Raw genomic sequence first — 26,308 nt, forward strand, 5'->3', positions numbered from 1 at the left:
GGATTCTAGACGATGGATCCTGACAAGTATTGGTGGAATTCCTCGGAGAAACGAAAAAGGTTCCAATGAAACCATCTGGACTTATGTTCCTCCGACTTGTCCCGCAACGCAGAGGTCAGATCCTCCATCTGCTCAATGTCCTTCACCCTTGCGAACCATTGGGCCACCGTTGGCCTGGGTGTAGGTTGCAGCGCCAGCAGCGGTCAGTTTGTAGAGGAAATATCTTAGCTAGCACTGAAGGGGTTCTGTACCAGCGCGTCACTATTTTATATGCGGTCTCTTGGTATTTGCTGCACATAGAGGATTTCTGTGCGAAAAAGAGAAGGCGGAGTCATTTTTAATTGGTTTGTTTGGAGCTGTGTTCACTTGCTAAAGCCAGGCCATACATGGATCACAATTCAGTTGGTCCCTTCTGGACTGGGGATTTGGGGGGGAACTGCAGCACAGAAGGTTTTTCAGCCTTCATACATGAAGGTGAAAAACCTTGAGGCTTTACAACCACTTTAAGAGACATCGTTAGTACTCAGGGGTTCTCACCCATGCAGGGTGAGCGAGGGGTTACGGGGTAGGCTGGTCTGACTTTAAACCCCAGTGTGGGACTGAGAGTCTGGAGGTGAGCTGTACCACTTGTCAAACTCTGAAGCCCAAGTTCAAGAGGAACTGCAGTCTGCTCACATCATTTGTAATAAAAACATCTTTGCCATTCTGAAGCTTCCCTCCAATCACTTTGCATATTATTTTATATATATACTGTGATTCTGTACTTGCCAAATATGCTGCAGAAATCTCCCTCCACTGAGTCTGGCTGCAGCCATTTTAACTGTGGGCAGCTGAAGCTGCTGCCTGTTCACTTCCTGGATTTACACAGAGGCACTCCTCCAGCTGTGCAGCTCTCATTGGCTCTTATGACTCATCCCCCCTCCCTTCCTGTCAAACTCTCACTAGAGTGAGAGAGAGAGCTGTGTATGATGTCATAATCCTAGGCTAATGACCAGACAAGAAACAGGAAGTGGGCTGTATAAGGGATTTACTGGCAGAAAAAAAAAATGTTTTACTATCCAAAATTAAAACAAGAAGGGCAGAAGATTTAATGGATGGAAAGATGAAAAAAATGACTGAAGTTCCGCTTTAAGAATGCCGGGATATGTGAACAGCCTGGTCTGGCTGTAAATTTACAGTTCGGGTGGGCGGGCCAAACCACGGCTCAGACTTTTTACCACTCCCCCCCCAACCACCCATCTGAAAGAGACCTATTTAATGAGCACTTGTACCTATTATTCCTGGCGCCGGGTGTTTGTTTTCTATATGTTTGCATACTTGCAGCCCTTCCCAGGTCCATAATTAATATTGAGTAGAATTAATTTTAGACCTCCACAACCCTCCCGGTTTCCCACGCTGCCCCTTGGGAAAATAATTGCCATCCCCTGCTTTATAGCACATTAATAATTTGAACCATAGGTTTACTTTAACCAAAGTTGTGGCTTTTCACTGTGCTACTCGTTAGTGTTTTATTGCTGTCCTGTCCTTTTGCTTCGAACGTTAACTTTGGGTGATGGAGAAAATCAAAAGCAAAAAAAAAAAAAGAAAGAATTCCCTGTGCTATCATAAACTACAAAAAAGTCCTGATAAAGATACACAAAGCCACAAGGAAGTTCCTTTCTATCGTGGTGATATGAGGATGTGAATAGAGGAAACACAATGTTACGGCTACGATTGGTCAGTGCAGGACTGTGGGTTGTGTGACCTGCCAGTAGCGCTCCTGTGGCTGCGAGTCTCAGCAAAGAAACTCGGGCAGGGGCAGAAAAGGCACGCGCCTTGGGCGCCGGTGGAAGGTGCAGCTAAGGTGGGAGCTCCCCCTTCCTCTGCATCTCCCAGCCGTAACCTACAATGGACAGGACAGAGCAGCCAAGCTCATTGCCCAGTTTGGCAGTGCTGGCGCATTTTGGCATCCTCGCCTCGAGTGCTAGAAGACCATGTCCCGGCACTGGGCTCGGGTCACATGCTTTAGTTGCCCAGGTCAATGCATTTTATGTGTTTATCGGCTGTCGGTCTACCCCGTGGAGCGCGTCGTCCTCCGGCACTGACGCACACAAATATCTCCAAACCTTAAGTCACATCTCTCTTCCTGATGAACATAGTCCATTTTCCCCACAATGCATGGGGGAGGGGGAGGGGTGCTTTATCAATTGACTGCACCACATGTGTAAAGCATTTTGCAGGGTTGTATTATATTATGCACGTATTGGGTCCACAGCTGTTCATTAATGGTGGTGGTGTCTTATCAGCCCTGAGCTCATACACATAGGATTCCCTCCATAATTACATCAAATGTCTGCCCTTAATCCCGGCATCCTGTAATTCTCCCAAATACCCCAGGGGGTGTTATTGAGACGAGAGCAGGTGTCCTGGGCGAGATCCAGGTCACTGGAACACCCAGATCAAATCATTACTGTCTGTACTCACTGGTACATATGGTGCATTACACTTAGGAGACACCAATATAAATAGAGACACACAGTACAATACAAACACACACAGTACACATGATACAAATACACACAGAATACAATGCAAATACACACAGGGCACACAATGCAAATAAACACAGGCACGCAATACAATACAGATGCACACAGGGCACGCAATACAATACTCACAAACACGCAATACAATACACATAGACACGCAATACAATACAGATGCACACAGGGCACGCAATACAATACTCACAAACACGCAATACAATACACATAGACACGCAATACAATACAGATGCACACAGGGCACGCAATACAGATGCACACAGGGCACGCAATACAATACAGATGCACACAGGGCACGCAATACAATACTCACAAACACGCAATACAATACACATAGACATGCAATACAATACAGATGCACACAGGGCACGCAATACAGATGCACACAGGGCATACAATACACACAGGGCACGCAATACAGATGCACACAGGACACGCAATACAATACAAATACACACAGACATGGGAAAAACCCAACGTGCTGGTGGTGCACAAGTTGAATTATCTTCAGTGTAAAGAAGGAGTCGCCCTGGAAATGATGTTTTGGCCTCCACAGAACCCTGATCTTAACGTCCTGGAGAGAGACAGACTGGTTTGAGGCAGCTGGCACCTGAGTTCCTTCAAAAACTGTGTGCAAGTCTACCTAGAAGAATTGCTGCTGCTTTAAAGGCAAAGGGCGGTCACACCAAATATTGATTTGATTTGGATTTCTCTCTCCTCTTCATTTACTTTTCATTTTGTTAATTGATGAAAATAAATTATTAACTCTTCTATTTCTGAAAAGCATTATTTACAGCATTTTACTGCCCAAAATTTTTGCACAGTACTGTATAGGATGGGCCACTGGGGAAGCTAAAAATCCCTGTACCAGCGCGTGCTACTACCATAAGGGTCGCGATCTTCCAGGTCCTGTGCGAGCAACTTTCCTTCTAAACACTGATAACAGGTGATCGCTTGATCAGCACCATTCATGGAACACCTTGAAAAAAAAAAAAAAGACCTTTTCTGATTGGACAAGGTGGAGATTGTGACTTTCACTGCTCCTTACTCCTCTGTATCTCCTCCAGTCAGAGAATGCCTTGTATTCAATGAAATAAAAATTTAAAAAAGTGTTCTATGAATGGCAGCAGTGCCAATTGAGTGACCCCTCTATGTTCAGTCATACCCAATTTTTCCTGTCCATTTTCTTCTTCTGTTTTTTTTTTTTTTTTTTTAACTGCTTCCCATCTGCTATATAGTGAAATGACGGATGAACAGGAGCGCTCTCGTTCTTGCCGCGCATACTCGCCTAGGGGGCATGCAGCGTGGGGATCTGTGGTGCGCCGTGTCCCTCGGACGGAGCGCATCACTGATCACGGTAAAGAGCTCTTTACCATGTGATCAGCTGTGTCTAATCACAGCTGATCACAGTGTAAACAAGAAATGCTGGTTATCGGCATTCCTCTCCTCACGCTGACAATGCGTGAGGAGAGCCGGTAAGTGGCATTCCTCAGCGGGGACATCTGCACTGACAATCAGGGCACTGATCATCAGTGTTGCCCCAACAGTGCCCACCAGTGATGCCAATCAGTGGCCATTAGTGCTGAATTTTAGTGCTGCCTCATCAGCGCCCATCAGTGCAGCCTCGTCAGTGAAGCCTCGTCAGCGCCCATCAGTGCGGCCTCGTCAGCGTCCCTCGGTGCAGCCTCGTCAGCGTCCCTCGGTGCAGCCTCGTCAGCGGCCCTCGGTGCAGCCTCGTCAGTGCGGCCTCGTCAGTGTGGCCTCGTCAGCGTCCCTCAGTGCAGCCTCGTCAGTGCGGCCTCGTCAGCGTCCCTCAGTGCAGCCTCGTCAGCGCCCATCACTGCAGCCTCGTCAGCGCCCATCACTGCAGCCTCGTCAGCGCCCATCACTGCAGCCTCGTCAGCGCCCATCACTGCAGCCTCGTCAGCACCCATCACTGCAGCCTCGTCAGCGCCCATCACTGCAGCCTCGTCAGCGCCCATCACTGCAGCCTCGTCAGCGCCCATCACTGCAGCCTCGTCAGCGCCCATCAGTGCAGCCTCGTCAGCGCCCATCACTGCAGCCTCGTCAGCGCCCATTAGTGCAGCCTCATCCGCACGCATCAGTGCCGCCTCATCAGCGCATATCCGTGAAGGAAAAAAATCTAATTTGATAACAGAATAAAATTGTTTTTCAATCTTTTTTCGTTTGTTTAGCAAAAAATAAAAAACCCTAGTGGTGATTAAATACCACCAAAAGAAAACACTATCGGTCTCAAAAGATTAAAATTGAGTTAATTGTGTTGAAGAAGAGATGTCTGTTAGACTATTTACCAGAGAAGGTTTAATTGAAAGTTATGTAATATTAAAGCGTTCCAGACTGGCATGAACAATTGTGTGGCAATATCTTTATTTAAAAAAAGTCGGCTTCTTATGTGTCCCCGCCCCTTTTGGATTGTAATAGTGTGTGGGACCAGAGCCCAAAATCTCAGTGATGTAATCTTGCTGCTGATGTGTTTGGTATGTGACTTCTTCCTGCCGTGTCCACCCACAGCTGTGACATGGGTTGTATTCCGGCTTTCACCGCACCCTTAGCATGCAGTCCACCATGTTTTTGTAAAACCGTTCAATGGACCTTTAACAAGCAATCTGCTGCCCACTGATCTCTTTATTATTTTCTTATTTTTCTTCAACTCCCTGTACGACCTGCCCGACCCTAACACATGGCACTGAGTGGGTGAACATACAGCGGATGAAAGCTCTGCAAGAAAACATTTGCCTTCTAAGCAAATCCAACACCTGGGCTTTTACAGCCCGTCCGTAAAAAACAAATGTGCTCATGGTTTACAGAGAAAACATTGGGAAGCAAAGCAGTGAAAACAGGATAGCAACTCTAGTTACAGCGATGTGGGGCCAAAAGGATCCGGAAAGTCCTCCAGTAATATACTGTGATGTTCAGCATGGCTTTCCCATAAACAGAAGGTGGTAAAGTATCTGCAGAATCACCACGAGGACCGGAAACAAGAGAGTTTATTCCTTTATGTCCCTGTGGACAGCTGTGCTTATGGAGCTTCTTCCTTATCTACCATTTCTAGGACGTTTAATAGATATGATTGTTGAGTTATCTGGATTTATTTATTGCCCATGTTCATATGGGTCCAACATATTTCATAGGAGTTTAGACAATTCCTAGAATCATCTATGTCAGTATTTGCTCCAGAGAAGTTTACAGTCTTGCAATATGTTCCCACCACAGTATCGTGCCCGAGTGTGCTTGTCCCCACTCCCCCAAAAGTCTGTGCTCACATTGAACCGGGCCCAAGCTTGGTTACATCATCAACTCTGCCAGCCAGACCACAGTGACCCCTACTTCAGTGAGTGCCCAGTGTTTTATGAGTTCTTGGCTCAAGAGTTAGCAATCATTTTTCTTCATCTTCATACTTTTCCACGAATTATCTTATGACATCCCTTTCCTACCCACCCTACACCACAACTCAAGACAAAATAAAAAGTGAAAAAAAAAGTTAAAACACAATGTCCCAAAAATTCTCTAATTCCCTAACCTCACCAAGACACTTCCCATAGGATCATAATATTGTCCCCCCCCCCCCAACATTATTCACAAATTACTGTATTACTGTTGAGGCTCTTGAGTGCCCCTCTTTCCCCAAGTATTTACTTTAAACTTTTTTATTCTAGTCTGTCAATGACATTTGGTTTACACCAGGGGTATCCAACCTGTGGGCCAAGGGCCGCATGTTGCCCTAGATGGCTATGAATGCGGCTGAAGAAGGGTTAAACAGTGTTTCTTTACTGGACTTTTAAAAGTTTTATCTTCTCAAAGAAAAGGGGACTTCTGATGTGATGGTGGTAAATGATGTGATGGTGGGACCTCTGATTTGAAGGGGAGAGGGGGAACCTCTGGTGTGAAGGGGGCTTCTGATGTTATGGTGGGACCTCTGATGTGATGGTGAAACCTCTGGTGTGAAGGGGAGCTCTGATGTGATTGAGGGGGCTCTGATGTGGGATGGACCTCTAGTGTGCTGGAGGGACCTCTGGTGTGAAGGGACAGCTCTGGTGTGATGGAGGGACCTCTGATGTAGGATGACCACATGTCCCGGATTGCCCAGGACAGTCCCGCATTTGGGAGGTCTGTCCCGGGGGACTTTTGGTGCGAAGGGGACTTTTGGTGCAATGGAGGGACTTTTGGTGTGAAGGGGACTTTTGGTGCGATGGAAGGACTTTCGGTGTGATGGAGGGACCTCTGATGTGATGAAGAGGCAGCTCTGGTGTGATGGAGGAACCACTGGTGTCAAGGGGATTTCTGGTGTGACGGGGGACCCCTGGTGTGATGGAGGGAGCTCTGGTGTGATGGAGAAACCTCTGATGTAGGGTGACCATATGTCCAGGATTGCCCGGGACAGTCCCGCATTGGGGAGGTCGGTCCCCGGCACCTTCATTCTGGGACAATACAGTGTCCCGGAATTACCCCCTGAGCCGATCTGATGCCCCCTGAAAATGCCGCCGCTGTCACTCACTGCCCTGGTGTACTCCTGGCCGAGACCCACTTTACTGTATGTTATTCACCACCAGCCGCTGCCTCGCTCACTGCCCAAACTGGTTGCTAGCTGCGGCCCGCCTGGCATTTAGCAACCAGTGACGTCCTGACGAGGAGGAGAGCGCGGCCCCAGCATTCAGAGTGGAGGAGGATTTAACTTCCTCCTCCTCCTCCGTGTCTAGGAGAGCAGGGCCCCAGCATTCAGAGCGGAGGAGGATTTAACTTCCTCCTCCTCGCCTAGTAGTTAGCTCCACCCACCTCCTCCCTGTATCTTCTCTAGCAGCATGGATGCAAGATGAAAGATCATGATTGCTGAAAGGAAGGTCGGGACTCGGCAGATGAGTATGCTGGCAGAAGAGGAGAGGACACTGACAGATGACATGACACCCTCGGAGGGATTGGAGGAGGACACATCCTTGGATATCAGGGCAGGGTTCATGCTGGAACTTGTAGGCCTTCACTTTTGGGGGATGTGACCCCCAAAAGTGAAGGACTACAGGTCCCAGCATGAACCCCTCAGAGCTGATGATGTGACCCCCTCGCCCCCTAGACTAGTGGAGAACTACAGGTCCCAGCATGAACCTCCGAAATCTATGGATTCACACCCTTAGATCTCAGGGATTCATGCTGGGACTTGTAGTCCTTCACATGGGTGGCAAGTGGCACTGCATCTGGTGGCAGGCTATGGGTGGCAAGGGACACGGTTGCAGGTGGCAAGTGGCACTGCATCTAGTGGCAGGCTATGGGTGGCAAGTGACACTGCATCTGGTGGCAGGCTATGGTTAGCAAATGGCACACTGCATCTGGTGGCAGGCTATAAATGGCAAGTGACAGGCTATGGGTGGCAAGTGGCACACTGTATCTGGTGGCAGGCTATGGGTGGCAAGTGACACTGCATCTGGCATGGTGCCGGGATGATTTAAGTGCTAACACCAGCCATTCGCCCGATAAATTGCCCCCGCCACCGAATTCCCCATCAACCCCGGGACTACCCCCCATCTTTTTTTTGGGAAGGAGGGTGTCCCTGAATGGCAGTTTGGAAATGTGGTCACCCTACTCTGATGTGATGGGAGAGCTCTGGTTTAATGGCGGGACCTCTGGTGGGAAGGGCAGCTCTGATGTAAGGGAAGTATCTCTGGTATGAAGAAGGAGCGCTGATGTGATAGAGGGACCTCTGGTGTGATGGAGGGACCTCTGGTGTGATGGAGGGACCTCTGGTGTGATGGAGGGACCTCTGGTGTGATGGAGGGACCTCTGGTGTGAAGGAGGAGCTCTGGTGTGAAGGGGGAGCTCTGGTGTGAAGGGGGAGCTCTGGTGTGAAGGGGGAGCTCTGGTGTGAAGGGGGAGCTCTGGTGTGAAGGGGGAGCTCTGGTGTGAAGGGGGAGCTCTGGTGTGATCTCTGGTATGAAGGAGGATCTCTGGTGTGATGGAGGGATCTCTGGTGTGATGGAGGGATCTCTGGTGTGAAGGAGGAGCTCTAATGTGATGGTGGGAGCTCTGATGTGATGGTGGGAGCTCTGATGTGATGGTGGGAGCTCTGATGTGATGGTGGGAGCTCTGATGTGATGGTGGGAGCTCTGGTGTGATGGTGGGAGCTCTGGTGTGATGGTGGGAGCTCTGGTGTGATGGTGGGAGCTCTGGTGTGATGGAGGGACCTCTGGTGTGATGGAGGGACCTCTGGTGTGATGGAGGGACCTCTGGTGTGAAGGAGGAGCTCTGATGTGATGGAGGGACCTCTGGTGTGAAGGAGGAGCTCTGATGTGATGGAGGGACCTCTGGTGTGAAGGAGGAGCTCTGATGTGATGGTGAAGCTCTGGTGTGAAGGGGGAAGCTCTGGTGTGAAGGGGGAAGCTCTGGTGTGAAGGGGGAAGCTCTGGTGTGAAGGGGGAAGCTCTGGTGTGAAGGGGGAAGCTCTGGTGTGAAGGGGGAAGCTCTGGTGTGAAGGGGGAAGCTCTGGTGTGAAGGGGGAAGCTCTGGTGTGAAGGGGGAAGCTCTGGTGTAAATGGAGGAAGCTCTGGTGTAAATGGGGGAGTTCTGGTATGAAGTAGGGGGCTCTGATGTGATGGAGGGATCTCTGATGTGATGGAGGGATCTCTGATGTGATGGAGGGATCTCTGATGTGAAGTTACTTTCATCAAGGTAGTTGTGTGCATCGTTCCAAGCTCAGGTTTTCCATTGATAAGTAACATTTAAACTTTTACATTTTGGTTTGGGGTGCCTTGAGATCTGCATACTTCTAATGGTTGCCACGACTCTGAAGAAAGGTTGAGAAAAACCGCCCTAACATATTTCCAGCCAAGACTGACAAATTCTAGTGCCCTAGCTCTGCTTGCGAACATAAAAGGTTGCGTCTTGATCCGGCTGTCAGGAGCTTTCAGTCTTTGGAGGTCAGAGCGATCTGTCATGTCTCGGGACGTATCTCAGCGGAAGCAGAAGATAATTGAAGTTTTATCGGGTTATTTTCTCTCTAAGACTCAGCTGTCGTATTGATCACTCAGCATTTGCTGTACAGACTGTCTCGGGCCCCGCTGTACCCGCCTGCCAATCGTCTCCCAGCAAAAACGCTTTACATAAATCCTTGTCCACCCCGAGCTCTGCCGATGGTCCCCTGTGATAATGTCCTCGCTTCATTACAAAAAATTCCTCACTAATATCATTTCCCCGTCTCCGCTATTAGATTTACTCCCCGTCGCCGGCAAAGAGACAGGAGAAAATGAATGATCTGCTGGCCGAGTATCGTCATTCCTGGGCGTTTAATTGTATTGTCTATCCTTGTGTGTTTCGTCTTCCAGGTCCCCGACTATCCTTCATATATGAAGAGTTGTGTTCTGAAAAGGATTCTGTGTTTATCTCCGGGGCTGTCCAATCAATATGGCAATAACCGGGCGCTTCATTGTTCTCGGCTAGTCATCCTTCTATTTCTTCATTGATTGTCCTGCCTTTTTACTGGCCTAAAAGTATCGGTACGCAGAGATCACCGCTCTTGTGTATATGTTTTAGCTTTGTTGGTATTAAAAGCCAGTACTGTAGGATCATCAGCTTTCCAAATAGAATGTATTAGGTGTTGGGTGTTATTATTCTTGTACAGCGAAGTTTCCACAAAGCTCCGTCAACGTTCAGACTTTGCATCCTGCTATGTGGAAAGGGGACACGTGACGTATTTCTCTGACTATGTGAACGTCCCATAGTTAGTTCACCTTTACAAAAGAACTGCCTATGTAGGTAAGGGGAGCTCTCCAGCTCTTGAATGATCTTGCATACCTCCCGAAGCCTGACTGGAATATTCCTAGGACGTTGCTAAGTGAGTCTTTGTCATTACTGCTCACCTCCACCATCACATGCGCGTGATTTAAACCCCTTCACATGCCCTTCCCTTCACTGATACAGTAGTTCTGAGTTCAGCATTTGAGATCTCACTCCTGTGATGGAGGAGGTGAGTGTAATGACTAGGCCTCACTTAGCAACGTCCTGGGAGTATTCCAGCCAGGCTTCAGGAGGTACGTAAATAGCCTACTCCAGGAGTCGCCAAACTTTCCAAATGGCCAGTTTACTGTCTTTTAGGCTTTGGTGGGGGGGGGGGGGGGGGGGCAGATTGGGGCAAGTGGGATTCAAAAATTCCCCAATGTTACGGGGTTAACAATGCCCCATTATTGGTTTTAGTGGGAGAAATGGTGCCCCATTGTTGGTATAATTGGGAGGAATTATGCCCCATTGTTGGTATCCGTGGGAGAAATGGTGCCCCATTGTTGGTATAATTGGGAGGAATTACGCCCCATTGTTGGTATCTGTGGGAGAAATGGTGCCCTGTTGTTGGTATTAGTTGGAGAAAAGGTGCCCTGTTGGTGTCAGTGGGTGAAATGGTGCCCCATTGTTGGTGTCAGTGGGTGAAATGGTGCCCCATTGTTGGTGTCAGTGGGAGGAATAGTGCCCCATTGTTGGCATCAGTGGGAGGAATGGTGCCCCATTGTTGGCATCAGTGGGAGGAATGGTGCCCCATTGTTGGCATCAGTGGGAGGAATGGTGCCTCGTTGGTTTCAGTTGGAGAAATTGTGCCCGTTTGTTGGTAGCAGTTGGAAAAATGGTGCCCCATTGTTGGTATCAGTGGAAGGAATAGTGCCCCATTGTTGGTATCAGTGGAAGGAATAGTGCCCCATTGTTGGTATCAGTGGAGGGAATAGTACCCCAAGGGCCAGATAAAGGCTGGCAAAGGGCGACATCCACCCCGGGGCTGCAGTTGAGAATACTGGAAAACGCCTAGTGTCAGGAAATTGTACAACTTTATTCAGAGCTGCACAGTTTTGTTTCCATCTACAGACACCCTTCTCTACATAGGATTAGTAAAGGTGAACTAACCCTTTAAAGCAGACCCAGCATCATAATGTTCAAGTTCAGCGCATGGATTGTGCAGTATTGTATCAGTAGAACACTTCCAGGTATTTATGACCTCTCACAGAGATCACAGCACTTCCACTGATCATTATGTCATCTGCAATTCTCTCTAAAAGGACAGAGCTATCCTTATTTAGGGTCAGCATCTACTTCCTGGACTGAGATGTCTGCTCAGATGATGCAGTCGTGTAAATCCCGGTGCCTTTAAAGTTCCTGGCTGTGTACACAAATGCCTGACACAGATCAGCCCCTGGTGCAACCTCTCACCTTGTGACTTAATACAATCGCTGGAAGAGAGGAGACTGAGGGGATGCTTCCTCCTACCTGCAGCAGACCGATGATTGATCATCGCACCCTAGAGAAAGTCATTGGACTCAATCTCAAGAATGTTTGTTTTTAGCCTTTTTTTAAAAAGATAGATATTTAATATATATATAATATATACTGTAGCTGAATATTGTGATATGCCAGGCATGTATTTGTTCAGATTTTTAAAGTGACTAAGAGGTTCTCTTTATCTGTAGACAGTTGTCCGCAGAGCACAGGCACCAAAGAAGGAAGTGTTAAAAGGTATTTTAGGGCATTTCCAAATGACAATCAGTGAAAACATCGATTTTTTTCAGGTCTATAAAGGAGGAAACAAAGAACAAGACTTTGTGGGCTCTTAGGAAAACTTGTGCTTTGCCATTCAGTATTGATTTAATCGCCCTTTTTTAGTGTCCCCATCTTCCAATGAGGACACTAATTCTGACTACCAGGGATTTCCCATACTTTATATGGTTTTCCTTTCACTTCCTGTTGTGGCTCTGGGACAGGAAGTGAAGGAAAGTTTCCCCAGTGGCACACTTATGGCAAAAAAAAAAACTGCTCGGGGGTTATACCCCTCCCTTAACCACTAACTTACTGGGCACTTTTACCCCCTTCCTGCCCCAGGCCAATTTTAAGCTTTCAGCGCTGTCGCACTTTGAATGACAATTGCGCGGTCATACAACATTGTATACATAGGACATTTTTACCATTATCTTTACACAAATAGAGCTTTCTTTTGGTGGTATTTAATCACTGCTGTTTTTTTTTTATTTTGCTGTTGCTAAAGAAGATAATAAATATTTTGAAAAAATCAAATAAAAATTCATAGTTTGTTATACAATTTTGCAAACAAGTAATTTTTCTCCTTCACTGATGTGCAGTGGTGAGGCTGCACTGATGGGCACTGATAGGCACTGATTGGCAGTACTGATGGGCACTGATAGGTGGCACTGATTGGCAGTACTGATGGGCACTGATAAGTGGCACTGATGGGCACTGATTGGCAGTACTGATGGGCACTGATTGGCAGTACTGATGGGCACTGATTGGCAGTACTGATGGGCACTGATAGGTGGCACTGATTGGCAGTACTGATGGGCACTGATTGGCAGTACTGATGGGCACTGATTGGCAGTACTGATGGGCACTGATTGGCAGTACTGATGGGCAGATGTTGGGACCGATGTCCCTATAACAGAAGCCGTTTTCCGGCTTCCTTCTTTACTCCCCATGCTGTTTACTTCTGTGATCGGCTGTCAGCTGATCTTGTGGTAAAGGGCCACTGTGATTGAACCTTTACCCCGATCTGTGATCAGCTGAGTCCAAAGGACTCGACGATCACAGATCGCGCCACCCGCGGGGCTTATGAGCAGCGCGATCAAGGGAGGACGTCTATGATGGACGCCCTCCCGGCAAGGAAAACCTGCGCTGTGGCCGTCTTTCGGGTATAGCGTGTGGGGAAAGTGGTTAATGCGGATCTGCACTGCATCTGAGCACCACAAATCAAAAACACTATTTTAATTCATCTTTTTTATTCAAACAAACGCGGGACGGCTGTGGCCCCAAAAGAAGTTCTCGAACTTCTTTTGGGGCCACAGGAGTCCTGCGTTTCTGTTTGCGCAATTTTACAGCGATTCGTCAGGCGACAATCGCAGCAAAATTGCGCCGCGCTTTGAGTGCCCTTGAAAATAAACTGGGATCGCAAGGGCGTTCCGCGTTTTACAGCAATTCGGAATTGCAGGGCAGAATCGCGGCGATCCGGAGCGGAACGCCATAGTGTGGACTAAACCTTAGCCACAATAGTCACCTATAATAATACAAAAATACAGACTGGCCTTATTCTATTAAATTTCTTCAGCTGCCTGAGGGCTGCACAGACGTTGGGGAAGAGGGCTGCACAGACGTTGGGGAAGAGGGCTGCACAGACGTTGGGGAAGAGGGCTGCCCAGGCGTTGGGGAAGAGGGCTGCCCAGGCGTTGGGGAAGAGGGCTGCCCAGGCTTCGGGGAAGAGGGCTGCCCAGGCGTCGGGGAAGAGGGCTGCACAGACGTCGGGGAAGAGGGCTGCACAGACGTCGGGGAAGAGGGCTGCACAGACGTCGGGGAAGAGGGCTGCACAGACGTCGGGGAAGAGGGCTGCACAGACGTCGGGGAAGAGGGCTGCACAGACGTCGGGGAAGAGGGCTGCACAGACGTCGGGGAAGAGGGCTGCACAGACGTCGGGGAAGAGGGCTGCACAGACGTCGGGGAAGAGGGCCCGCCCAGGCGTCGGGGAAGAGGGCCCGCCCAGGCGTCGGGGAAGAGGGCCCGCCCAGGCGTCGGGGAAGAGGGCCCGCCCAGGCGTCGGGGAAGAGGGCCCGCCCAGACGTCGGGGAAGAGGGCCCGCCCAGGCGTCGGGGAAGAGGGCCCGCCCAGGCGTCGGGGAAGAGGGCCCGCCCAGGCGTCGGGGAAGAGGGCCCGCCCAGGCGTCGGGGAAGAGGGCCCGCCCAGGCGTCGGGGAAGAGGGCCCGCCCAGACGTCGGGGAAGAGGGCCCGCCCAGACGTCGGGGAAGAGGGCCCGCACAGACGTCGGGGAAGAGGGCTGCATGTGTGCCGGAGAACTCTGGATCAACGCGATTTGCTTTAAGTCCTTGTGAAAGGTGCGGTTAGGGATTCGCTGTTTGAACCTCCCCTCTGTCCTGGTACAATCTCTCCTTATCTGTGCACACTGAATGTCATTTGGAGATGGGGGTCGCTCGGGGTCAGTGGCGGGACACAGATGAGCATCTTATCCTGCTCATTACAGAGGGGTGACTGCTGGCTGAAGAGGCAATTTATCTCCATTTCATTTCAGTCTCATTGCACATTCGGCTTCCTATAATCCCTTGTGAATTTCTTATCGCAGATAGCAAAGCCGGCCTGTCAGAGGACTCCAGAGCTCGGGACATCGGTGGCCCCGCAGACTTGGCCCTCCCTCCTGAAATGCCAATACTGATTGACCATCACGCACTGAAGGATATACTTGGAGCACCAAAATACGAGATTGAGGTAAAGGACCTTGGCCAAACCGCACCATCTGCAATGACTTTTTTTTTATTTCTTAAGAGCTAATTAGTTGACCTTTCCCTTCACCTGAGATTAAAACTGACCGGGGATATTAGGAGACGAGCAAATGTACAGTCTGATGCAAAATGATCGCTTTGTCATTTAAGAGCGAACTCCAGGCAAACCGCTAAATATACACAAAATACATATAAAGGAGCTGCCAAAAGATTTTGTATTGCTGTCCATCCAGTTCTTAGAATTATGGTACTCTGCCACGCAGCACAGACCTGTCTGGCATGGCAGGAGACTGACGCACTTAAAGCAGTTTTAAACCCAAAAATCATAATATACGGCAGCTTACCAATCATTCAATGTGGTGACTGTGTTAGTTTATAGTTTTTAGTTTTTTAGCCTTTTTTCTCTGTTTACCTCCTGTAATAGAGCGCCCCCACTCTGGATGAAGGGGCATTAGGACAGCAGCATTGTCAGTCTGGGGGGAGGGGGATGTTAGATGTACTAGTAGATTTAGATATACTAACAAATGGAAGCCCAACTATCTAAAATTAGAGTCATGCAGCTGCCCCTCCCCTCCTCCTGCCCAATCATAGAAGCCTTTGTATTAGGTGAACTCATTCACAAAATACAAAGGCTTCTCTGAATGGGCATATATATGTGTATAAACCTTGTGAGCTGCCGAAACTAACAAAAAATAAATCAAATAAAATAACAACTATACTAGGAAATAGCTGCCAGCACTCACCACTTCCTCAAAATGTGACAATGCAAACATATATAACCAATGGGCAGCAGAGGGGAGGGTGGGCATAGCTGCTCTGTGTGCCTTTCTCTCCTTTCTCACAGCCCTGAGTGTCAGTTTATCCTCCAAGAGAGCCATTAACCTGTCAGATATTAATGATGGTGATAAGTTCAGGAGATCTAATGCACCTCTTTGGACTTGACTCATAGTGTGCCTTCAAAGAGTCAATGAGCTGCCCCTCCCCTCCTCCTGCCCAATCACAGAAGCCTTTGTATTAGGTGAACACATTCACAAAATACAAAGGCTTCTCTGAATGGGCAGCAGAGGGGAGGTGCGGGCATAGCTGCTCTGTGTGCCTTTCTCTCATTTCTCACAGCCCTGAGTGTCAGTTTATCCTCCAGGAGAGCCATTAACTTGTCAGATATTAATGATGGTGATAAGTTCAGGAGATCTAATGCACCTCTTTGGACTTGACTCATAGCGTGCCTTCAATTTTGCAAAGTGGCTGAATTCCTGGAATACAGCTTTAACAGACACTAAGGCTTGGTTTACACCTACAGGTGCGACCAAGGACGGGCGCGCATCGTGTGTAGGGCAGCTCTACGGGGAAGCAACGTGGACTCTTTTTCCAAAAATGCACCGAGCTCCAGGGTGCTTCATCATCGTGCAGTTTGGCACACGCGGAACGTACACAAGATGCATGGAGGGTGCCATTAATGGCACCGCCGCGTGTTTTCTAAAGGGCAGCGCGTTCTGTGCGTATCAGGAAAGCGCCCAGTTTTGTATGCGTTCCCGACAACGCATAGATGTGAACCCGGCCTAAAGCCTGCCGTTGTCATCTCTTCTGTTAAGAGAGCTGAAGGTATCATATCAGGTTTATGCCATTCCAAATGCTACGGGGAACCGTCCCAGGAGAATTCCCGACTATTATGGCAGACAGACACATTTCAGCGGAAAAGGTGAGTCAGCTCCCACGAGAAGGCCTGCGGCGGGCACTCTCCGTCTGGTCTCTTGCGGCGTAGACAATTCGATGCATTTTTTTTTGGGGGGGGGGGGGGGAATTGAGACTACGTGACGTGACACCTGGAAGAATTATTGTATCAACAAGGGAAGTCTGCTGGCACGATGATGAGAGTGAAACTGCTAAGCGGATTAAGGAGTAAAGAACTACATCCGAAACAAGCGTCCTTTGTACCCTGACTCCGGGGCGGCCTATTATAGGAGTGTCGTCCCCCCCCCCCCCCCCCCCGCCTGCAGGGCTGATATTGTTCAGCCACATGACAGGGGACTCCAGTGTTGACTTGCTGCAGAAGAACAATGGAACGAGCGGATACACTGACAGCAGAGGGAAGATGAATAGATGGGCGGATTCTGTGCTGGAAAATCTTCAAATCCTCTGGCTGGCACTGGTTGGGAGGTTGTTTAAGCCTGTGAAGCCATAGTACAGGGTATATTATACTCCATTGTGCTTTGAAAATACATTAACGCTTTTTTTATGTTTTTTTTTTTTTTGCTTTTGTCATTTTGTTTTTATTTTTTGATCCATTTACATGTATTTTTCACATATACATTGTAGCCATGGTTGGCTTCCTTAGTTACAGTGTTGTGTTGTATTACTGTTCATGCTGGAGGCACTTTTCTGTGTATCTTTTTGTATCATAAAGATTAAATGTCGTCTCCACCCAAAACCGTTTTGAGTTTTTCAGGATTGTTGACGGGTTAAAGCTGAACTCCGGACTTCCCTTCAGTCTTGCAAAGTTGTAAAGACTCCTCTCCTTTACTGAAATGGCTTCCTCTGATACTGCGAGCTTCTCACAATGTGCATTGGAAGCCGCAGCAAGTCAGACAGAGCCCCGCCTGCTGGACATCCAGCATCATCAAATTCTCACCTCCCCAGCCATCAAGCCGTTCTAAAGGCTTCACTTTTTTAAATTTTGGATAGAGTAAGGGAGAGTTATTACCCGCCAAAAGATTTATTTTTGCCATCTTTGTCCCATTGCAGAGATTTCCCTTCACTTCCTGTCCCAAAGTCAAACAGGAAGTGAGAGGAGACACCTGCTAATTATAGTGATATTAAAGGCTTTTTTTTTTTACATAACAAACTTATTATATTTACCTGCTCTGTGTAATGGTTTTGCACAGAGCAGCCTGTCCCTCCTCTTCTTAGGTCCTCTCCCTCCAGCCCAGTGCCCTCAGAGCAAGTAGCTTGCAGTGGGGGGCATCCGAGCAGGTTCGCTCCCGAGCCGCAGCCCTGTGTGTCCATTCACACACAGAACTGTGGCTTGGCCCAGCCCCTTCTCTCTCCTCATTGGCTCACTGGCTGTGATTGACAGCAGCGGGAGCCAATGGCACGTGCTGCTCTCTCAGCCAGTGAGGATGGAGAGCCAAGTCTCTCTCGCTGGATCGCGATGGGGCTCGGGTAAGTATTGATGGGGGGGGGGGGGGGGGCACGCTACACAGAGAAGGTGTTTTTTTACCATCATGCATATAATGTATGAAGGTAAAAAAAACCTCAAACCTTTACAACCACTTTAAGGGAATTCCTTGGGGACCTCCCAGGTCATCAGAACTAGGGTCCCCATTAGAAGATCTCCCCGCTATTACTTTTCTGGGGACAACCCAATATGTGGGATTTTCTTTTACTTTCACTTTCAATGATAATGGTGAACCGGACAAATAGAGACTCAGCCAATCAGAGGAAGCTTTGTATTCGTTGATAGAATACATCGCTGCCTCTGAATGGCTGAGTGCTGCTGCTTTAGACTGATCTGTGTTCCGGGTATGAGACGGGAAGATCTCGGCTCGCACCCAGGACACAGTGCGGTTTGCTGTGTGTGGCCGCAGCTACCTACCGTGTATATCGCACATCCAGTGACCTCACAGGTTAGTGTGCGACATACTTTATTTGGGCCAGCTTGACCGAAACGAACATGTAAATTGTGTGAAAACCTGGAGTTCCTCTTTAATTGCATCAATTCACCAGGAATATATTGCTTGACCTCATCGCATCGCATCGCATTCCTGTGCACATCACATGCTATGTCTGTGTGGTGCGATTTGAGCCATACGTTTTGTATGGCTCAAATCGCAATCGCATCTGCACCAAAATGGTGCAGGACCCTTTTTTTTTTTTTTTTTTTCCTGCACCTGAAGCGCATCGCATTGGTGTTTATACCCATGCAATGCGATTCTTGCAATCACACTGTGTTTTGCAATCTGTTTCTAACATTGACACCTGCAGCAGATCGCATGGACACTGTGCGATTGCGATGCGGGGAAATGCAGCGATTCTTGTGCCTTTCCCGCATCACAATCAGTGCAAACCGGGGCTGTAACTAAAGGAAAATACATAATAATTACGCTGAACATTGGCTAGGAAATGCACTACAAGCCTTGTGCCGTACCGGATCCTCGGTGACGGGAAGGGTTTTATGAAGCCATTTCTGTGCCTAGTGATTCTTCGCTCAGCCTGCAGACAAAGGTCCGGCTATTCTGGTGTCGGTCATACAGGAGCGCGGGAACGTATTATTTGCAGAACATGATTAATTAGAACACATCAGCATACATGATCCAGCGTCTACGGGTTCCACTTCTAGAATCTGTTTTTGTGGCAGTGAAATGATGTGGCATTTCCCTTCCTGTTTTCATTGGAGCATTTTGTCCATCCTTGTAGGTGTTGAGAGGCTGAACCAGCCCGGCGTGGCCATTGGCCTGGCCTGGACTCCGCTGGGAGGAGAGATCATGTTCGTGGAGGCCAGCCGTATGGACGGGGTAGGACAGCTCACCCTCACCGGACAGCTGGGCGACGTCATGAAGGAGTCGGCTCATCTCGCCATCAGCTGGCTGCGTAGCAACGCTAAGAAGTATCAGCTGACCAATAGTAGCGGGAACCTTGTGGTTTTGATGGCTGGGGGAAAACCAGGGACTAGTGGTAGCAAAAGTCTGATTGGCCACTGGGTGGTGTTCCACCCCCTTTCAGTCTTGAGTGCTACTGTGTAGGGGGAGCACAGGAGGCCAATATCAACACAGGTGCAGGTATTTATACTAGCTGTATGTAAGGCCTCGTTCACACTGGTTTTACAACAGCATACACCTATGTGAGGGCCGGGTGGGCCCTGCGCAGGTGTTTTCTTTGCATCACAGTGCAGATAAGTCCCATTCATGTCAATTGGGATGCAGTGCTGCACGGACACAGCCGCGCTTCCAATTAGACATCCGTTGCAGGTTGCACAGCCCCGAATGCAGACAGTGTGCACCCCCCCCAGTCCTATTATGTCAGTTCGAACGCAGAGGCAGCACGGACAACAGGCACGCAATAGTGCACGGCCCCAAAAGCAAACGGGGGTCATTCGGAGTCGTCCACCTACACCCATTTAAAATTGGGAGCGCAGCTGTGACTGTGCAGCCGCTTCGTCCCAACTGATATAATGGGACTGCCTGCACAGGGATATATGGAACACCTGCGGGCAAACACGTCCTCCTGCAGTCTGCGCTGTGGTGCGCCCTCGTGAACGAGGCCAAAATTAGGCCTCTTGCACACGATAATCCTGTTTGAGCATCTATTTTTTCAGGCGTTATTTTTTTTTTTGTTATGTATTTTCGTGCGTTTCATGTGTTCACGGGCATGTGCGAAAACTTATTCTCACATTTACAATATGGTAATGGACGATTGCGCACAAGATTGCACGCAAATGTGCAGGCACGCTCGATTTGCATGCATGAGGCGTAAATTACTGACCAAAAAATGCTGATTTTTCTATTTTATTCTTTTTACTGAAGAATACAGGCGCTTGTTTACGCTCCTGTGTGCACATTACAATTAATGGGCTGTATTTTAGCTCAGTAAAAAAAAAAATAAGCTGTACTGAGCTTTTTCAAGCTGCAGTGTGCAAGAGGCCTAACTTGATTTTTTTAGGACAACTGCATTAAATTGTATTTTATTTATCTGTCTGGCCAGATTTCAGTTCATTCTATGATTGTGCGCTCGCAAAATGTTTTTCTGTTGTTTTGAAGTTTGTGTCTCAGAGATGTGCAGTACAAAGACGCTGCTCTTGTAGCCTGTGACATGACTGCCGCATCCTCTTCTATTTCAGCGTCTGGCAGCTTTGATCTCCTTGACAACACCGACATTCATCTGCACTTTCCAGCTGGGCCGTCACAAAGGATGGTCCGTCTGCGGGCGTTGCCATAGTAACCTGTCTTGCCTCGCTCTTTAGCGGCAGGCTGGTGTCTTCAGATGTTGCCATGACTGGAGAGATCACATTGAGGGGACTCGTCCTACCTGTAAGTTGCATGGCGGGGAAGAGGGGTATTTATTCATTGGTGCCTAAAACAGAGACTGTGTCCCTAACGAGGTTAATAATGTAATCTTCAGTTGCGTCTTTTTTTATCTGCTTGGGTACTCTTAAGACAGGAGTCTTGGGAAAAAAAAAATTTACAGGGGTCTATTTGGTAAAATTTTCTTCCGGCAGATGTCTGAATATCATGTTTGCACTATAACACTTTACAGACCCCTTTTACATCACAGTCCCCCCTGTACATCAGGTCTTCATCCTACCCTTCACATCAAGCCCCCCCTTTTACATCACAGCCCCCTGTACATAAATGTCTTCATCCTACCCTTTACATCAAGCCCCCCCTTTACATCACAGTCCCCCCTGTACGTCAGTGTCTGCAGCCTACCCTTCACATCAAGCCCCCCCTTTACATCACAGTCCCCCCCTGTACATCAGTGTCTTCAGCCTACCCTTCACAGCAAGCCCCCCCCTTTACATCACAGTCCCCCCCTGTACATCAGTGTCTTCAGCCAACCTTCACATCAAGCCCCCCCCTTTACATCACAGTCCCCCCCTGTACATCAGTGGTCTTCATCCTACCCTTCACATCAAGCCCCCCCCCCCTTTACATCACAGTCCTCCCTGTACATCAGTGTCTTCATCCTACCCTTCACATCAAGCCCCCCCCCCCCCTTTACATCACAGTCCCCCCCTGTACATCAGTGTCTTCATCCTACCCTTCACATCAAGCCCCCCCCCCCCCCTTTACATCACAGCCCCTCCTTACATCAGTGTCTTCATCCTTCCCTTCACATCAAGCCCCCCCCTTTACATCACAGTCCCCCCCTGTACATCAGTGTCTTCATCCTACCCTTTACATCACAGTCCCCCCTGTACATCAGTGTCTTCATCCTACCCTTCACATCAAGCCCCCCCCCTTTACATCACAGCCCTCCTTACATCAGTGTCTTCATCCTTCCCTTCACATCAAGCCCCCTTTACATCACAGTCCCCCCCCTGTACATCAGTGTCTTCATCCTACCCTTCACATCAAGCCCCCTTTACATCACAGCCCCCCCCTGTACATAAATGTCTTCAGCCTACCCTTCACATCATAGCATCCTCTTTACATCACTGTCCACAGTCCCCCCTTTAAAGCAGTCCAGCAGTGTCCTCCGTTCCCTTTAACATCACAGTGCCCCCTTTGCACAGTACAGTGTCCCTTGCAGTCATAGCCTCCCTCTCCTCCTTTACATCGCAGTCCCTCTATCATTTGCAGCCTCTCCTGCACAGTCCTACCAGGGCAGCTGGGTGTTTTCTCTCAGGCCTCCCTCACAGCTGCCTCTATCATACTCACAGCAGGCTGGGGCGGGAGGTGCTGCAGATCAGGACGGAGGGTGGCACAGCCAGGACTGTCCGCTCGGTCCTGGTCCGGACCGCTGTCCGCCATTAGTGGACCCTGTTCTGAGTTAATGCGGACTAATAAGGTCTAGTCTTGTCTAGTCTCTGTTTCAGCTTTCTCACCTCTCCCCCCCCCCCCCCCCAGAGGAACCCTTGAAATAATTTTCATGTCTCGGGGAACCCCCTGATGTTTAGTCTATTGGGGGTCACCGGGAACACGCCATTTGCATTGGTGATGGTAAGTGGGGAAAAATGCAGGTTTCTGTATTGTGTCATTGGAGCCATAGGCTAAGTATTGGGCCACCCCCCCCCCCCCCCCTTTTTGTCAAAGCATCTCAGAAACTTTGCAACCAATCAGATGCATTTTATCCTCGCTGGTTGGTACATCTCACTCCTCCTCCAGAACTTCTCTTGTGTCGATGCTGTTTATATATTTATTTTTTTCTTCAAGCTCCCTTTGCCATCAGCTTGTATGATCCAATGCACCGTAATTCAAATCCTCTTAGAAGGCGCGTATCCTCATTTCACACAACCACTGCTACTAATCCTCCTCCCCTCCATCCTGTCTGCTTCCCTGACATCAGATTGCCAGCTCTTCTTCACTGCTAGTATTTTATGTAATTGTGCTCGTTATTACAGCCCCGTATATGTCATCAATTTGTACTGCCACCGCTGTAGATGTTGGTGCTGTCTACATAAATAATATATTAAGCAAAGTTTCCAATATGACAACTGCCTGTTCTGTACAAAACCAACCGTCAGATTCAGACTTTTGTTTCCTCAACTGTCATTTTCATGCGACTTCATGGAGTAAACAAAGGCTGGACGGGTTTTACAGCTACTGTGACAAACACACTGGGTTCAAACTGAAAGGAAGGCGCACCGAAAACAAGCTGGCTCACTTTCATTACCTCACTTTATCTACTTACTACGAGACCTCAAGCACTTCTACCAGGATGATCTGCAGCTGCAGGCACCATCCCAGTACCGTTTTTTTAAAGCCAGCAGTCGGCTCTCTTGCAAAAGCAATCCTAGTGGTTAACTAGCCGCTGGATTGCTTTACAAGCTGCGGGGGGGGGGGGGGGGGGGGACTTCCCGTTCCCCTCCCTCCCACGGCTTGATCGGGATCTCCTGTCCCACCGGGAATCCCAGTTGACCAGCTGACGCTTCCGCTACCTGCCTTATGCCTATTGCTGTCACAAGGCTGCTTACATTCCTTGTGACAGCAGTAAAAGTGATAAAAAGAAAGAAAATGTAAAGCAACAGTGCAAAAATAAAATAAATAAATAATGGGGGAAAAAAATGTAAAGTGCCCCCGTGCTTGCACACAAAGGCAAATGCACGCATCGGTCACGCACGCAAAACCGCGATCATCCCAGATCTGAGGTATCACTGCAAACGTCAGATCAGGGGGGAACGATTCTAGCCACCAGACCTCCTCTGTAAATTTAAAGTGGTAATCTGTAAAGGCTTTTAAAGCGTCGTCTATGGATAGTAAAATTTACCTTGTTTGTGGCAGTTGCACAGGTGCGCGCAATATTACAGCATGACATGTTTGCTATCTATTTACTCAGCGTAACATCATCTTTTATGTTTTACCAAGCAGTTGGGTATTATACAGTGGGTTTTTTTTTTTTTTTTTTTTTTTTTTTTTTTTTGCATTAAACTTTAAAAAAGTGTATTTTTTGCCAAAAAATTGCATTTGAAAAACCGCTGCACAAATACTGTGTGGCATAAAAAAATTGCAAAACCCACCAATTTATCTCTAGGTCCTGTGCATGTTTTAAGTAATTTTCTAGCAAAAAAAAAATGACTGATTGTTACATGTAAACAAAAAGTGTCAGAAAGGCCTGGAGGTCAAGCGGTCAAACTAAGAAAAATAAATGAGGTGACATTAAAAACGAAGTAAGTACCAGCTTGTTATACCACTTCGTTGCCAGCTCAGTTTTAGACCCCTTTCACACTGAGGCGCTTTTCAGATGCTTTCACACTAAAAAAACCTGAAAACCTCACGAAAAACTATTTCAATTAAAATCGCTGAATGCTTTCACACTGGGGCAGTGCGCTGCAGGACGGTGAAAAAACGCCCCTCTCCATTGAAATGAATGGAAAGCTCAGTGCTTTACTGCAGTTTAGAAGCGCCTCAGTGTGAAAGAGGCCTTAAAGGTGTTGTGATAGTTCACTGACAGTTACTCATGCACCCAAATTTTGTATTGTTTGTTTTATTTTTATTTTATTTTTTTTTTTTAGATGGAAAGAAACTTGCTTTGGTGATATTTAATTAGCTGCCATCCAGGCCAATTCTGACATTCCTCTCCTACATGTAAAAATCATATTTTTTTGCTAGAAAATTAATTAGAACCCCTAAACACTATATATTTATATTTAAGCAGAGGCCCTGCAGAATAAGAGGTGGGTGTTGCAATTTTTTAGGTGACACGGTATTTACACATTTTTTTTTTTTTAAATACACTTTAATTATTTTAATGCCACAAACACAATAGATCACCCATTTTTTTTTTTTTGTACAATACAAAAGTTGATGTTATGCCGAGTAAATAGATACCTAACGTGTCACTCTTTAAAATTGTAGACACCCATGGAACGATGGCAAATGCGCAAATACAGTGTGACATAAAATATTGCAAATAACCGAGATTTTATTCTCTAGGGGTCTCTGCTAAAAAAAATATATAGAATATTGGGGGTTCTAAGTAATTTTCTAAATACGGATTTTAACCTTTAAGCAACAAGTGTCAGAAAAAGGCTTAGGCATGAAGGAGTTTAAAGAGAATCTCCTGAATCATCTCAAGGACGTCATATGGGTGGGAAGTGGTTAATGAGTGCTGCATTTTTTATTTTTATAAGGGAAAATAGACCAAAATTTTAGAAAAAACAACTTTCTGTTATAAAACATCTCTAATAAAGAAAAAATGTCAGCAGTACAGTAGTGTGACGTTGGCTTAGAATATTGTCCTCTCACCCATGTGGTGTAGGCATTTATGATGTAAAATCCGGGGGAAGCTGTCTGGTTCTCATGTGACCTCTCCTTCCAGGTCGGTGGCATTAAAGACAAAAGTCCTGGCGCACACAGAGCTGGACTGAAGCGGGTGATTATACCGCAGAGGAATGAGAAGGATCTAGAAGAGATTCCCATCACGTCAGAAGGATCTGAATTTTATTTTCGCGACGGCCCTGGATGAAGTCCTTGAACGCAGCGTTTGATGGTGGATTCCTGCTGAAAAGCGGGCAGGAGCTGCTGAACAGCAAACTGTGATTCCATCTCTCGCTGTACACAGCGAAAGGATCTTTCTCACGTTTCTTCTGCAGTTTGCACCTTATTTGTTTTTTTTTTCCTTGTATGCAAGGATGCTATTTGGTTTTGTTAGTCTGCAGGTGGAAAATAGGGATTGTCTACCTAATCCATCAAATAAATACTCTTAAAGCCCAGATCTCACCCAAGTTTTTTTTTTTTTTAAGACTGAATGAAAAAATGATTAAAACCTCTATCAAGCTTTATCATTATCTAAGATACTGGATGATTTTCCTTATTTTCTGTGTGTGGTCACCAGGATAAGTAGTGAGGGGACATCTCAATATAGAGGACACTGCAATTAAAGCCCAACACAGACTTAAACACAAGCAGGCCCAAACCAACTCTTTCTATATAAAATGATGCGGCCGTTGTGTTGTCTGTAATGAACCTGTAGAGGAATTGGCTACATTCCAGTAAGCAGCGCCGTGCTCTGGCAGCAGTGCTTGGGACTTCCTGTCTGCTGCCGCAATTAAAGAAAGTCTGAGTGCTGCTCTGCCATTTGGGAGAAGCCTTGTATTTTTATAATGCATGAATTCTGAATACAAAGCTTCCTCTTATTGGCCGAGGTGGAAATTGTGACGTCCTCTATCCACCTTGCCCAATCGGGAAGTCTTGTAGTCATTAATAACAATACAAGGCTTCTGCTTGATGGCGGAGAAGCACTCGGATCAACTTATTGCAGCAGAAAATTGCCTGTACTGCTGCTGGTACGCAGCGCCACTCGCTGTATGCAGGGCTGCTGATAAGGGGGTAGCACCGG

The 26,308-nt window shown here is 47.7% G+C and overlaps 1 protein-coding gene across 1 annotated transcript in view; it reads left to right on the plus strand.

Annotated features, from left to right (window-relative positions):
• The window catches only part of LONP2 (lon peptidase 2, peroxisomal), a 90,934-nt gene extending 64,632 nt beyond the window's left edge, over positions 1 to 26,302 (plus strand). The window contains 7 exon segments of the mRNA XM_073603900.1: positions 14,663 to 14,806; positions 19,233 to 19,435; positions 20,649 to 20,705; positions 20,708 to 20,838; positions 25,289 to 25,386; positions 25,388 to 25,439; positions 25,441 to 26,302. Of these exon segments, the coding sequence (XP_073460001.1) occupies positions 14,663 to 14,806; positions 19,233 to 19,435; positions 20,649 to 20,705; positions 20,708 to 20,838; positions 25,289 to 25,386; positions 25,388 to 25,439; positions 25,441 to 25,509 (754 nt within the window). The 3' untranslated portion in view covers positions 25,510 to 26,302.
• The last annotated feature ends 6 nt before the right edge of the window (positions 26,303 to 26,308 follow it).

The sequence above is a fragment of the Aquarana catesbeiana genome, linkage group LG11, assembly GCF_042186555.1.
Source record: "Aquarana catesbeiana isolate 2022-GZ linkage group LG11, ASM4218655v1, whole genome shotgun sequence".
NCBI lineage: Eukaryota > Metazoa > Chordata > Amphibia > Anura > Ranidae > Aquarana > Aquarana catesbeiana.